This window comes from Macrobrachium rosenbergii, chromosome 21 (genome assembly GCF_040412425.1).
Source record: "Macrobrachium rosenbergii isolate ZJJX-2024 chromosome 21, ASM4041242v1, whole genome shotgun sequence".
NCBI classification, from domain to species: domain Eukaryota; kingdom Metazoa; phylum Arthropoda; class Malacostraca; order Decapoda; family Palaemonidae; genus Macrobrachium; species Macrobrachium rosenbergii.
The window spans coordinates 60,285,332-60,299,890 of record NC_089761.1 but is presented as its reverse complement, the minus strand read 5'-3'; the positions used below and the strand labels follow the sequence as shown (position 1 = coordinate 60,299,890).

General features: G+C 43.9%; 1 protein-coding gene across 6 annotated transcripts in view; it reads left to right on the top strand.

Moving 5' to 3' along the window:
- Positions 1 to 1,637: 1,637 nt before the first annotated feature.
- Positions 1,638 to 14,559, top strand: part of LOC136850225 (small glutamine-rich tetratricopeptide repeat-containing protein alpha-like) — a 157,483-nt gene continuing 144,561 nt past the window's right edge. The window contains exons 1-2 of one of the 6 annotated variants that reach the window (XM_067123864.1): positions 5,970 to 6,088; positions 7,420 to 7,613. Coding sequence is in view for 4 of the 6 variants with exons in the window: in XM_067123865.1 (XP_066979966.1) it covers positions 5,788 to 5,889 (102 nt within the window). In the remaining 2 variants the exon portion in view is untranslated. Of the gene's footprint in view, positions 1,736 to 5,741; positions 5,890 to 5,969; positions 6,089 to 7,419; positions 7,614 to 14,559 lie in introns of those variants that run through there. The other 5 variants (XM_067123860.1, XM_067123862.1, XM_067123865.1 and 2 more) reach the window with 5 other exon arrangements.

The window sequence follows — 14,559 nt, the reverse complement described above, 5'->3', positions numbered from 1 at the left end:
GTTGCTCTGAAGAAAGGAAAAATGAATAAATATTCTCTGGTATGTTCATTTAAAATATATACTGAAGAAACCTGAAAGATGCAAAGAAGCATAGGAAATAATAATAATCTATAATAATAAAAGCTGGGTGGGACAGGGTAAGTAGGGGATCGGGAGGGTAGGGCAGAAATGACACATCCACCCTCCTCCTGCAAACCTGTTTGTCCGCCTCGGGTGGGGGCAGGGTAGGTAGGGGATTGGGAGGGTAGCTGTGTTTAAACAGGGAGTCCTTCAACTACTCTCCTTCCCTGTGCAGTGTAGCACATGTAAGCTCACTAGTTATAAGATAATATTCCGGAAGAAGACCCTCTTTGAGGCAAACTTCACTGAACAGAATGGCGCTCTATATGCCGTTGAGCTTATATTGTGCCTTCTCTACCTGTTTTAGGTATAAATATCCCATGGAAGTGGCCCTGGTGCCCACACACACAAGCAAGTATCAGAGAACGAAATATTGGCACACTATCCTCTTCACGAAAGTCAGGTTGCATGTGCCTCATATGATATTAAATTTCAGACGAAATGACAGGATGAAGAGAGTATGGGGCATTTTTTCATGAGAAGAAAGAAAATAGAGTAATTAAGATGGCAGAATATAAGTAATGATCTGCTCAAGAAACCTGGTAGATAGCTGGATGTCTGAGAGGAGACATAACAGTAAAAGGAAGATCTTACAAGAATGACTGCAACTGGTTGCCGGATCTTTCCTAGATAGTGACCCCCAAGAGTTTTAACCCGGCATGTAAAAACATAAACAAAAGACCGTAAATATCACAAAGATAATGACCCCAAGGAAATATTAGTCCTAGATAACGACCCCCGAACTTTGCTGGGGGTCGCTATCTAGGAAAGATCCTGGTTGCCCAGACGAGATGTTATGATACTACTGTATCTTATGAGTACAGTGTTCTGGAAATGTTGGTAGATTATATTTGAATTCAAATCGAAAAAGTAAACAGTAAAGAAAAAAAGTTTGCCCCTGTTATCAACGAGCAGCGTGTTCGCAAACTTGTTGTGTGGAATGAAACACCAAGAACCATGTCGAGAATTTCTCCCAACGATAACTCGGTTAATAACGGCTCTCGCCCTTTGTCCTGGGCTAGGATACACAATCAAAGGGCAACCAGCACAACAAGATGGCGGCTACACAAAGCACGAGTACATTTTCTACATTTTATTACAAAAATAAACTGTAATACAAAAAACATACCCAGGCTATTTAAAATTACGCTACTATGAAAAATATATACAAATTTACGACAACTTTACGTTAATACACACCATAGCCGGGTTTACCATCAAGAGCGAACTCAACGAGGAAAAAGGATGAATTTCTGGAACACGTGGCAGCTGAATCAAGGCACAGAAGTTACATTAAGGTTGCTACAATTTCACTGATATCGCTATTTAATCAAGCCTAGAATTTTGCCCACCGGGCTCACCAATGCTGTGCTACTTCGCAACGCGTTACAATTCTGCACAATAGCTGAGATGGGCACCGATTAAATTGGATTCCAATTACTTTAATTCCTAAAGCCTCGTGGTCGATCTAGCAGGTGGCCGCCCGGGAAAAACAGAACACACAAAAAACCCAGTCTGATTTACGCCAGTACTAGAAGATGAGTGGCGAGCGACTTCGCTTGGCTTTGCCAAGGAACGTCCTCTTCAAAAACCTCAAGTTTTTAACTACATTACTGTAAGTAAAATTTCTAAATTCCATAACTCTAAATAATGAAAAGTGCAACGTATAGTGTATTCCTCATTAAAAAAAAAGACGTGTAGCGAAAGAAATAGCAATATCACTTCGAATCAGAACCATCGCGTAAGTCCTCCACGTCAGTCATTTCTCGTCACGTAAGTCATTACGTCTCGTTTGCCATTTCTGCTGATCTCTAAACCTGACTAGATAGAAGGTTTTGTCGGCAAAATCCCCGCAGAAGATTTTGTCGACAAAGCAGAGAGAAGCTTTGCTTTCTTGATATCGAAATCAGCGTGAAAGCCGTTGTGGGGCAGATTATTTTAGTACTATGATGATACGACGACGTTCTTGCTAGCATCTCCTAACCTTATTGTATAAAAGCTGGTTTAGAATCTGCTTTGCTTGTTTTAGTCTTTTTCAGTGTAGTATATTTACATAGTAGCTCTGTTTTTTTTTTTTTAATTTTACATTGCCCTCTGCCAAATAAGAAAGTTTAACAATTTCACATCTCTCCTCTGCACATGGTTGTTTTCAGGTCGCATATAGTTTTACTTCTTTTTGGCCGTTGTTCGTATGTAATATGATATGCATTATTTTTCCCACTTAGCTCGTAGGTCGTATTGTTGTTGTTTTATAAAACTTTTCCCAGCGTTCTATGGCAGACAATTTGCTCTTTCTCTGTGGAGTAACATAATCTTTTCTTGCTCTCTAAACCTCATAGGCTACTTATAAGACAGTTGAATTTTGTATCTCGTGATTCCATTTCTCTCAGTTTGATTTTTCTTATTGTATATTTTTATCATTTCCTTCCTTAAAGGTTCAGTGTAGTTTTTCCGGAGGTTCATACTACTGTAACCATACGGTTTCCTTTCCATCTTTATTCATTTCTAAAATCTTCCTCTCTTCTGTCGCTAACACCTTTCAGTTGTTTACCCTCAAACACTTCTCTCCAGAAGACTCGGCTCTCCCCTTCAGGTACACTGTGTGGGAATCATACTTAGTTGAACTTTGACTTTGCCTTCAGACGTTACAACTGTTCTCTGTACATTGTTTGTTTCTGCCTCTGTGTACTTTAGAACTTTCCTGATCGTTGACTTACTGCAAGAACTGCTGACTAGAGCGCAGTCTTTGCAAGTTTTTCTTTTTTAAGTTTAAAGAAATTTTCCTTGCTGATGCCGACTGTGCATTAAATATTTACTGCTTTATTTTGATGCCTTATTACAGAAAATCATTCTAATCCTTTTTACCCTTATTTTTAATCTAATCCCCATTTGCCTCCCGTTACCATCTCATTAAATAAAAAAAAAAAAAAGTTTCAGGAGTAATACAAAAGGGTTGTTTTTTAGTCAAGTAGTTTTCATTGAATCCTATTCCGTTTTCCGCTTGACTTTCCTTCATTATTTATACTTTAAGTAAGACATCAGATCCAATGCATCTTTATTCAATGCCACTACATTTTACAGTTTCTATTGTCTTTTCGTTAAACTAGATAATATCTACTTTACTTCTCTAGCGAACTTTTCTTATTATTGGTATCAGTTTTGGGTGAGTTTGACACTACATGAATGTTTCCAAGATTTGCACTTTTTATTGCTAATCTCTTTATTTGGAAACTGCTTCCGTGTGATATTGTCAAACGAGTAAATTGCTTCCTGTAGGATTTGGACACACCTGGTTTTCTCCTCCCTCATTATAGTGATGCTATCTCGTGGCTTTATTCATTAATGATTCACGTGGCGCATCACCTCATGCTGTTGGTCTTAGAACGCCAGGGCTTGCTGAATCATAGACCTATTTGACTTGTAGCAATTTTTTTTTTTACTATAGGTTCTCAGTTTTAATGTCCTGAAGACGTCATTTCTGGTTTTGCTTTCACTCATTCTTTTACGCAGTACTGCCTTTGAGTTACCAGACCAATACGTTTCTCATCGTTGTTAAAGTTTCCATAGTTAAGTCAATTAGATTAACATTTTACTTTTGGCAGCATAGGGTTGTTAGCTCAATCCGTTTTGTCTTGCTTCTTGTTTTGATCCCATACCCAACTGTTTGAATCCATCTTGTAACTACTTATAATTTCTTCACGCTTTATCCAAGAAAATGGTCAAATGAAGGCACTTTGGTCAGGGTATGGTTTATACAACGATCCCCTGTAACCAACGCTTCAGTATGATATTAATTTCTTCTGTGACCTATCATTGATATATATCCATATTTTCCTTCGTTTAGTTCCGTTTTTCATCTCACTACTCAGAAAAGAGCAATTTTATGTTCTTTTTCACTCCATTTCTGATGGCTTCATTCATCCGCGGAGGTTCCTCTAATTTACGATTTTATATAACAAACTATTCATTGTCTTCCGCTCCCCAAAATAATTCGTGATGATCATTCAGTTTATTTTTTAGGAATAATGGTCTACAACACTTTTCTATATCGCCCTGCGTGTTGCGCTCATAATTATAATCGTCAAAGCTTTGTATTTAGTTGCTCCTCAATACATATAGCATACATCTTTGCACGTCCATTAATCATCTATCGCCTTTCTATTTTGTCATTTTCTTTCATTTATCATCTTTATCGCAACTTCTGAATTCAGCTTTTTCCTGATTAGCTTTGATCCACTGCTTCTGAATCATAACAGGTTGCCTTTCATCTTCTTGCGCTCTTATGCTGTTCTGCTACAGAAGGGTTTTTCTGATAACGTATTTTTAGTCTTTTTAAACCTTTAGAGAATTTTCCCATTCGTATTGACTTTTTAAGCATACAGCTAGTTTCTCGGCAATTATTATTATTATTATTATTATTATTATTATTATTATTATTATTATTATTATTATTATTATGTCTGTTTTTTTTTTATTCTGGGCTTCAGGTGTCAGGCTACCTTAACGATTTTGAATATGTAGTTCTCTTGATCTCTGTCGAATCTAAGTCGATTAATATTTTCTTCATATATTTATGTTGTCTCTTCGCATTTCTGTGTGTTTTTTTTCTTCAAAACACCGCACTTCCGTTCTTCAGTATATATAATTTCACCAGGTATGGAGTCGCTCCGCAATTGACAATTCGCCTTTCTGTCGTCCTTCCACGCCACGGCTGTGGGAAGGAAAGCATCTCAGTAATCATAGTAAAATCGGATGAAGCTTCGCAATGCATTTTCTCTTGGACCAACGGCTGGTCGGCAGCATATGACATTAGATTTTGAGTGAGGGCAATTTACAGTCATCTCAAATTTAAGTGGTTCAGAGCTATGGTGCTGATTATGAAAATTGTGGTTTACGGGCTGCTTTAGAAGCAAAACCCCTTGCTAGCATAGCTCTGGCTTAATCTTAAAGAAATGTGTTGTAGTACTGAATCACATGCAGGAATATGGGATTGGCAATATAACGTGCAGGAACTGGCACCTCTGAGCAAGAGGGGAGAGAGCATTTCCAGCATAGTAGGCGAAATTTCCTGAATTATACAGGTATATATATCTTGTAGTAAACGGAAAATACCATTAACTTTTCAAGAAATTTGATCTATTAAAAGCAATCCCTGCAGATATCTAAACAGAGCACATCATTACACCCTTTGTGCGTGATTAAATCTTAACCACTCCCACTGTGGTCATGATCATCATAATATTACACCCTACTTAATGACATTCCTGGGTAGCTGCGTATTCTACCACAAGCAATTTACATTACTTTTGGTAATACCTCATGACCGTCATTGCATCCATACCTTTGTTTCGATACTAATATATTCTTGCGAACTATCATTAAAATTTTATTAGAATTTATTTTTTTGAGAGGTTTATATATACTTTAGCACTGTTAGATGAAAAGAGAAGACCAGCTGTAATGATGAGAGCTTTTTTTTCTTTAGGTGTCTATAAGGTAATATACAACCTTTCATAACATACATAATTGGATTTTTGTAATTTTAACCAATATACGAAATATATTCCAAGTGTTCCGCATGCAAATAAAAAACTTTCATCTCTAAGACGTACAACTTTGATAGTGTAATACCTGTTTGTGTGTGGTGGAAACACTTGTTTACGTCTTATGAGTGTTGCTATTACGGGAGAAGAACACAGGGTATTAGCGATCTGCTGTGAAGCTGTCAAAATATCCTTCCACCAACTGAAGAGGCTTCGTCATGGACAAGTAAGTGACAGTTGCCCCGATCGTTCCCTTCAGCGGACGCCTTAGTTTCAGGCGTGACAAAGTTGACAAGGCCTCAGGCTGGCTTTGATCACAGCAAGGTGTCGGGATGGGATGTGGGACTCCTGTCTCCTGCAGGCCCTATCCTCCGCTAGGCTTGCCCACATTCGGTCTCGTTTCTTTAGAGAGTCAGTAGACGGAGGTGAATGACCATTGTATAAGTACATAACATTGATTTGTGTGTGCTTTAATGAGGAACTGTCTGATCGACCCCTGTGTTCCTACGGTAGTTTGGAAAATGTTGGGTGAGCCTACCGGTCGCGTAGGCCTACCGGTAGGTTGGTTAGGCTAAGTGCAAAGACACCGGCTAATTTTATGGGTTAAAGTCACTATTAAACCTGAAATGCAGTAAGAACGTAAAATATAAGGCCTGATTTAGACATTTGACGCTCATTTCTGGGTAGAACTAATTGATTTGCCTTGTAGTACCCCAAAGCCAAATAAAGTCCTTCAAAAGAAGGCATCGTGCTTACCCCCATGCAAAATGGAAAAAATCATGTTAAAAGAAGAAGGAAATTTCGGCTGCTTACCAAGAATTTACCGTAATTTTTTGTCAGTCGACTGTAATTACCCTGTAATTAACCTCAGAAGTTGTATGCTGGCCATCCTGGTATGCTATTGCACACGTGCAGTGTTACAGGGGAGCTTTTGGTAAAAAGTGGAGTTGCTTCACCAGGGGTTGGGGGGGCAGAACCCCCGACTAAGCAACACGGCCTGGTAGGTTAGGTTGGGTTAGTATAGGGTAGATCTAAGTAGTGGTTCCGCGCCAGCAATTTCTTCTAACTTAACTTTTTCTACAGTTTTTTGGTTGCTAATTGTGGATTTACCTTCAGTTTTTGTTGCACGATTGTAATTAACTTATAATTAAGCACAGAGTGTCATCCAACAAGCTAAGGGACCCAATGGGAATGCGGGGTTATGGGTGGGGTAAACACGGGGGATGAGAAGACAGCCAAAATTTACTGTTTACGGCATTACAGAGACAAACAAACCCTTACACAAACACAGGAGGAACAAGACGACAAAAGTAGCCGTTACAAAGACAAAAACTTTAACTACTACTGCTATTTTGAATGCTGCCACGCATGCGCAGTCTTATAGGGGAGCTTTTGGTACATAGGCCGGCTCCTTACTGAGGAAATAGGGGGGCTGGGGGGATGATGTTCATTTCCAGTCCTTCTAAAGTTTCAATTTTGCAAAATGCACTTAGGGACATTTGATTCCCCAGATGCTAGTACTGAACACGGCAAAATACATTTGAACCCCCAGGTGCCAGTACTAAACATGGCGAGATACATTTGAATTCCCAGGTGCCAGTGCTAAACAGGGCGAAAGGGGTTTCAGGAGGAACTGAGAAGTTTCTCCAGCCGTTGGTGGGGGTGTGTGGGGTATTCATACACGATCCTCACAGGCCTTTCCAACTATTGCACCCGCCTTTTTGCGTTGGAACAGTTCATAAGTATTTTGTTTCAGTACACCGGCTGATTCCTTGCTGCACGCTCCTTTGAACCTGCAAAAACTCGTACATCAGCTGCCGGGAAATTAATGCATATTGTTACGGCAATTATGAGATGTTAATTCAACTGCATCAAGATCACAGCCCTTTAAAAAAAAAGAGAGAATTATAGCCCCGTTGCGTCAGTGAGTGCAGGCTCGGAGTCCCTAAGGTAAGTTTATTGGGGCTTCTTTTCTTAGTGTGTCGGATTGCATTTTTTTTTTTTTTTTTTTTAGATTATTTTATGAATTCAGAACTCTTAAGTACACCCCTATGCCTATCGTGTCGGAACGAAACCAGTTTCGTTCCGACACGATATGCAAACCGTCGGTCCTTTACATGAGGAATTACTTTCAGTGTAGGCTGGAAACAGCCGTTAAACTCTTGAGCAAGGTGGTTAGGCAGTAACTACTGTCAGGTATGCGTGAATAACTGGCTGCCCGGATGTAAACATTCCAGTTTGCTTTCGGCCGTCATGCGTTGCAGATGTGTTTTCAATTCTCTTTGCCTGACTGTTGTTAAGCTCTTCTTTATCCCAGTGGGATCTTTATATTTTTTTGTTTATATATTACGTGTGTTTGATAATTATTTATGCAAACCCACGATTTGTGATAACCTTGCATAAGCTGTTGTTCCCCTGCATATGTGTCTCGGGTTTGACGGCCAAGGGTGTATTTAGAGGGGCGTAACCGAGTGGTAATGCTTCTCTTCCAGTAGCCCTTCATTTAGATACTGATGGCGTTCCCCTGTACGTTTGGAGATATTAGTTGGGACGTGATATCTTCGCTCCCCTACGTTGATTGGGACGTAAGAGTTCGCTTCCTCTCTTGGGCTCCTGCCCTCTGTGTACAAGGGCATGACTACTTCCTCCCTACTTGTGCTGAGTGTTGTTTTCGCCACCTGTGCTATAGAGTTGTTGTGGGTGTCGTCGGCAAGTTCCGCTCCCACGGCGCCCTTTGGTGGACTCCCCTCCGTCCTTCTCTCTCCCCATAAGTTCTTCCTTTCTCTCCTTCAGTAGAGATCTCTCTCCTTCGCCCTCGCTCGTTGGGCGAAGACCGCGAGGAGGGGGGCGCCTCGGGCGGTAGGGCGACCACTTCTAAGGGAACCTCCAATCACTGCATAGGGCAGTTCCCCTCGTAGCGAGAGGAATTTCCCTCTAGTAATCATCTTTGCTTTTTCTTTAAGGTTGACAGTGAGCATCGCAGGCACAGCAGTAGTTGGCTGGATATTTCAGGGGATATCTTGCATGAAGGAGTCCCGACGTTCTTTTAGTATTGCTTCGGGATTGACCACAGTACCTGGTTGGAATGTCAAAGTTCCACGTTGGGATCGTTCCAACTCTGTTCCCGCCGATGTGGATCGATCGCTGTCATTGCTGGCCTTCATGTATGCCATGGCACTGACTGCCTCTGGCGTATCTGTGGTCCATCTGCTCCTGCTGTTTCCTGTGTTATGCTTCTGTTAACTCGATGACAGTCTCTAGGCGGCTCTTTCTGGTCTCCTGCTGCAGCCTGCCTAGCTGCCCTGGAGGTTACGATGTTTCATGTACACCATCCTGTAAAAGATGTCAGAGTGAAGGTGAAGGAAGTCGCCCTATGGAAGTAGCCGCCGTCTTCTTCAATGTATCTTCGATTTCATCTTCTGCTGCCTCTTCCCTTCCTCTCCCGAGGTTCGAGGGGGGGTCCCGGGAACCAGACAGACCTCCGTTGGCTGAAGGAGAGGAAGGCTGCTTCTTTCCCCTTGATGCCCTTGGACGTCTAGGGACAGCCTCCTTCCGAGGAGGCAGTGGGTCGCTCATTGGCTCTTCCCAAACTTCGGGTTAAGAAACCGATTCGGATACCCCTGGGTTTTGTGTTTTGGGAGCCGCAGGCGCGTTGACCTCGGTTTGCGATCCCGTTCCCAATCCTAGAGGTTCTCTTTCTAAGACGGGGCTGCTCGGGCACTTGTTCGCGAGCCGCTCTGAGTGCTCAGACAGGGATCTGACGTGGAATGTCTTCTTGCTATCCCAATCTGGTCTGAGAGTACTCTCCCGGCCCAGTTCCTTTGAGTGCGAGAGAAAGGGCCAAGGCACCCAGGTGTGTCTGCTCTTCCTGCCAGCACCACAAGCGCTCCCTGAGCGCTTACCAGTGCTCGGTCGGTTTCCCAGTCCGGTGTCTTGATCCTATCCGTTCAAACACCAGAAGCAGCAGGGGAGAGATTCCCTTCGGGAGCCCTCTCATCTGGGAGACAAGTTTCTCTGGTTGGCTGTTTCCTACCACTGATTCGCATTCTCCTGTGGGGTCTGGTGTTTTGGGAGCCTTGAGAGTGTGGCCTCGAGAGGCCATGGCCTCGTTGCCAGTCTTAGAAGTCTGCATCTAAGACTAGTTCTGTGCCTGCCTCTTTTCGATCTCTTAGAAAACCAAAAGCAACCATTCCTGATTTTCGGGAGTCTCGTGAGTCGCTCGAATCCTATGAATCACGACAAGAGACACAGGATGAGAGAAAGTGCGGAGACAACCAGGTGTCTGGGTGCTGGGACGCCAGTTGTCTGGGTGCCAGGACGCCAGGTGTCTAGGTGCCGAGACACCATGTGTCTTGATACTGCCCGCCAGCTGCTTCAGTTGCTTGGCCGGGACTCATCCTTTTTTCTTGAACCTTAGGGTTCAAGCATGCAGGGTAGCAGACACAGAATTCCCCTTGAATCATCTCGAGGGGCCTTGGCCTTGAAGGAGTTTAGAGTACGGGAAACTAGCAATAGTTCACGGCAGACGAGTTCCGCCCTGTCCAGTTCCGATTGTGTTCGCGCGATCAGCTCTGCTCAGCTTGCTCGGCTTGCTTGCCCTGCCCAGCCCCTGATCATGCTTGCGAGACTGGTTCTGCTTGGCCCGGCTTGACCCACCTGCCTCCCAGTCCACCGCATACCACCCGTGGATCGTGTTCGCATGATCAGCTCGGTTCGGTGCGACTTGGCTCGGCCCTACTCGGTTCTTCCGAATCAGGTTCTCAGCTCTGTTCGAGTGAACTTTATGCTCTTCCCAGGAAAGCGCTTTGCCACAGCACAAACGCTCTTCTTCCCCCTTGTGGCAGTAATCTCCGGTTGATTATCGCTCATGGAACACCTCTCCTGCTGGTCTTACTGGTCAGGACAGGTAGGACTACTCTTTCTCCTCACCTGTTCTCTTTTCCTCTTGGTTGTTCTGAGAGGCGGAGATGGACAGAGAGCTCCAACGTAATTTGTATTTTTGGAGTTCGGCTGCCTGGCGTGCTTTGGGTGTCGGTCCCACAATTGTCTCGTCAAGTACAACCAGGTAGCCAAGGAGGGTTTCATCCGGGCCTGTCAAGGTCTCCCTCCAAGGGAGAGGTACAGGAGTTTCACACTTGGAAACAGCGAGGGTCTTCTCTTCAAGTTCAGTAATTTCTACGACGCCCTCAGGTTTTTTGGAGAGCTTCGGGCTGATTTGTCAGCGTGAGGATCCCTAGGACAGGACTGCAATTCCCCAAATGAATAATCTTCATCACTCGCAACCCTTGCAGGTCCTGAGGGGCTGAGAGTGTTGGGGACCGCCACGGTCCTTGCTTCCAGGAGCATTCTCGACCAGATGAATTCTTTTCTTCAGAGAAGGAGCTCATTCAGGTCAAGACACCAAGCTTCTCCCCTGCCTCGACAGACTACGAATTCTTCTTGCCTCGGAGGGTCTTGCCGACTGCAGTTATGTAGGCAATTCTGGTGCCAAGAAGAAGGACTTTGTCCCAATTCGGATCTCAGGTTTCTTAAGTCTTGAGTTGGCTCAACCCTTAAGAATGAACCTTTACTTATTTCTGCCTTTCTCTTTCAGAGATTTGCCAGATACCTTGGTAATCAAGGTTCGTACCAGGACGCTGCCTTGTCCTTTGGACAGTGGCCAAGACCTTGGGGTCTTAGTCATCTCGACTTGACCTAGAGTTCATACCAGCCCCTTCAACTCCTAAGAAGTCCCAGGCTTCGGAAGAAGATTGCGGAACACAGCCCTCTTCTTCTCTTCTAGGAAAGTGCGCATAACGGTGTCTCTTTCCACCCTCTTTTCCATAGGGAGGAGGGAAGAGAGAAAGAAGTATCGACCGGGAAGAAGTTCTCCTACTGCTTATGTCTGGATGAAATGATACTTATTGAGTCTCTGGAGCTGGCAACAACATTGCCAAGACCTGGGAATGGATTCCTTCAGGAGAAGTATCTATTTCCCTTAGGTCTCAGCAATCCTTTTCCTTGAACTTCCATCGCGCTTCCTTTCCCGTGCTCCCGATTTGGGAAATGCCAGCCCGGCTAGAGCTAATCATCTCGGTATCCTGTCATTTTGCAGAAGCTTCCCCATGGTGGAGAATGGAGGTCTGCTTCCATTCCTCCAACCTTCTTTTCTCTTCGAAGTATGAGAATGCTTGATTGAAAGAATCTCACATCTTGTGTCTACTTCATACATTATTTGGAATTAATCACCGGTAGAGAGTTTTGTCTTTGAAGGTGTATGATTTAAAAACGATTAGTACCTTCTCATCACCGTCTGGGCTCAGGGCAGCGTGTTTGGCCAGGTCGGAGAATTCAGGATGAGTTTTGTCAACACTCATGCCATTCCGTTGAACAGCAAAACCACAGTAGTGGCATTTGTCGACAAACAAGAGGTAATCGTTTTTTCCTCCTGTTTCATCTGTCAACATTTGCAGGTACTCAAGTGTTTTATATTGCACTCGACAGCTCAATTAACCAGATGCATTCCCGGTGGGGATGTATTGGTAGGCGAGCTTGGCCTCAGGTTTGAGTGATCGGGACGGAATGTGCTGCTCACTCTTCTTCACGAAGAATCATGAAGAGACTGCTCAACTGAGAAATCCCTACCATCTTTCTGTTGCCTCCCTGCACAACAGTTCGGTAGTTTTTCTCACTCCTTTATACCAGACCAAGATGAGGCATGCTGTCTTTTTGGGGAAAAATTCGATATCTACGTAAAACCTCCGTATTTGTTTGTTTAGTTAGGGGTTGACAGGCATTGCTCTTAAGAGTTACAGACAAATGCTGGAAGACTTCGCCTTTCACCCAACCTGATAGTTGAGGCATTGAGAAGAGTTTTGCTTAACTCATCTTCATGTAGCAGCTACACAAGAAGCGGTTCTTCAGGCAGTACATCCATATGTGTTCAGGACTGGGAGATCTTCCAGCTTTCCTTGCAAGCATAGGCTTTCTCGCCAAGCAGCAAAGGATAGCTGGATATCTCTTGAAGTCCTCTGCAACACTCTCCCAGGGACTGGATCCATCTTCGCTGGTGGGTGTCTTTGACGGAATTTCTTCTCGGGTCAGTCGCTCTTCAATCCTGGACTTTCTCGTCTTCTCCACCAAGGGATGCTCTGCTCCCTTTCATTTGTAAAGAACATAGGCCCTTGTGACCTAGTCTTCTATCTGAAATAGCCTTCTTCTCATCAGTCGAGATTTAGCTATGGACTAGAGAAGCTTCTACCGGTCTTGCTGTCTCAGGAACTGTTCCTACAGCATGTGACTCTCGTTTAGGGTTCTGGCCCGTGTCTGCTAATTCTGCAGGTTCAATGGAGTTGACGGATAGAGTTGTGCCCTCTTAGGACCATCTCTTATCTTGCTCTGGCCTTGACATAAAAGATGGAAGAACTGGTGAAGGGAATCAATACCTCGACTCCTCCTCGCATGTCGTAGGTGGACTCCGAATCCATCGGCATCTGTTGTCGGGTTCGAGTCCTTCTTGTTCCCCTCCCCCTTGGACTTTGTGTTGATGATCCAGATCATTCATTACTTTGTCCTATCAGGGAGCTGTGGAACTTTCTGAAAAGGCTCAACATTCCTAACCTGGATGTCGTCAACGTTTTCACTAGTACTCTCAATCCCAAGGAAGAAGTGTCTAAGGACACATCTTCCTCCTGATTTCGTAAAGCGATCAAAGGAGGTACTCGGCAGCTGATGACGACGATACCTGTACCTTCCACCGGAGGGCTCACAAAGTCAATGGCTTGGTCCATCCTTTGCATTCCAGAAGTTTCTGTCGGCCTGGAAGAAAGACGTGGTCTCACAGACCACACTCTTGTCTTCCTGTGGTCTTGCCCACAGGCCCATGGAACCTTTTTTCCTTGACTCTGTGGTGGCTGCTCAACAAGTTGTGTTTTCTTACCCAGCTCCTTCAAGAGGATGAGTAGCATCTCGCCTAAGGTGTCGGTTCTGGAAGTGAGAAGGATACCGATAGTGACTGGCCTCTCTTCCTCCTCCTTCCCCGTCCTCCTACTTCTCCTTCTGGATGAGAATAGGACTCGAACCAATACTTGCTGGATCTGGCGCTGATGCAGTAAGACCACACATCGAGCACCTGTTCTATTTTTCTTCTAGAATCATCAAGATCTTTTTTGCTCCTTCCTCTAGCAAGGGGAGGAAGGAGAGATTGGCAATAAGGGAAACCCTATCGCTGGTTTTCTTTACTGCCTCCGACTCTAGGTTGTACCCAGCCTATTTCGTATGAGTTACGTTTCCTCACTCATGGGAAAAGGTCTGGTATCTGACATTTGATCTTGCAGCTCCTGAACATCCTGATCAATATGTCAGAGGTAACGGTTTGAGGCTACTCCTCGCTCTTTTGACCAGGAGGAGTAGCCCAGGTGTGCAGAACTCCAGTCAGTTCAAGAGACTCACTCAGATTCCTCCCTCCAACCAGTGAGTCTTCCTGATGCAAAGGACCGATGGTTTGTATATCGTTTTGGAACAAATCACAGTTTTTGAAAGCAGATTGTATTTTTCCTAACTTTACAAACTTGAGGTCCTTTACATTACATATTATGCCCGCCCCATGCCACCCCTCAATCTGAACCTGGACCGAAAGGCAAACTGGAATGTTTACATCCGGGCACGCGGGTATTCCCACCTCCCTGGCATTAGTTGCTGCCTAACCACCTTGCTCAAGAGTTTAGCCTAATGGCCGTGTCCAGCTTCGCCGTAAGTAATTCCTAATGTAAAGGACCTCAGATTTGTATAGTTAGGAAAAATACCATTTACTTTTAAAAATTGTGATATTTAAAGGCTTCAAGGAGAGCAAAAATGCCATATAGCAAACCTGTTGTTTCACAGATCACTGAGGTGAAGTTACTAGCATACGAGAGTT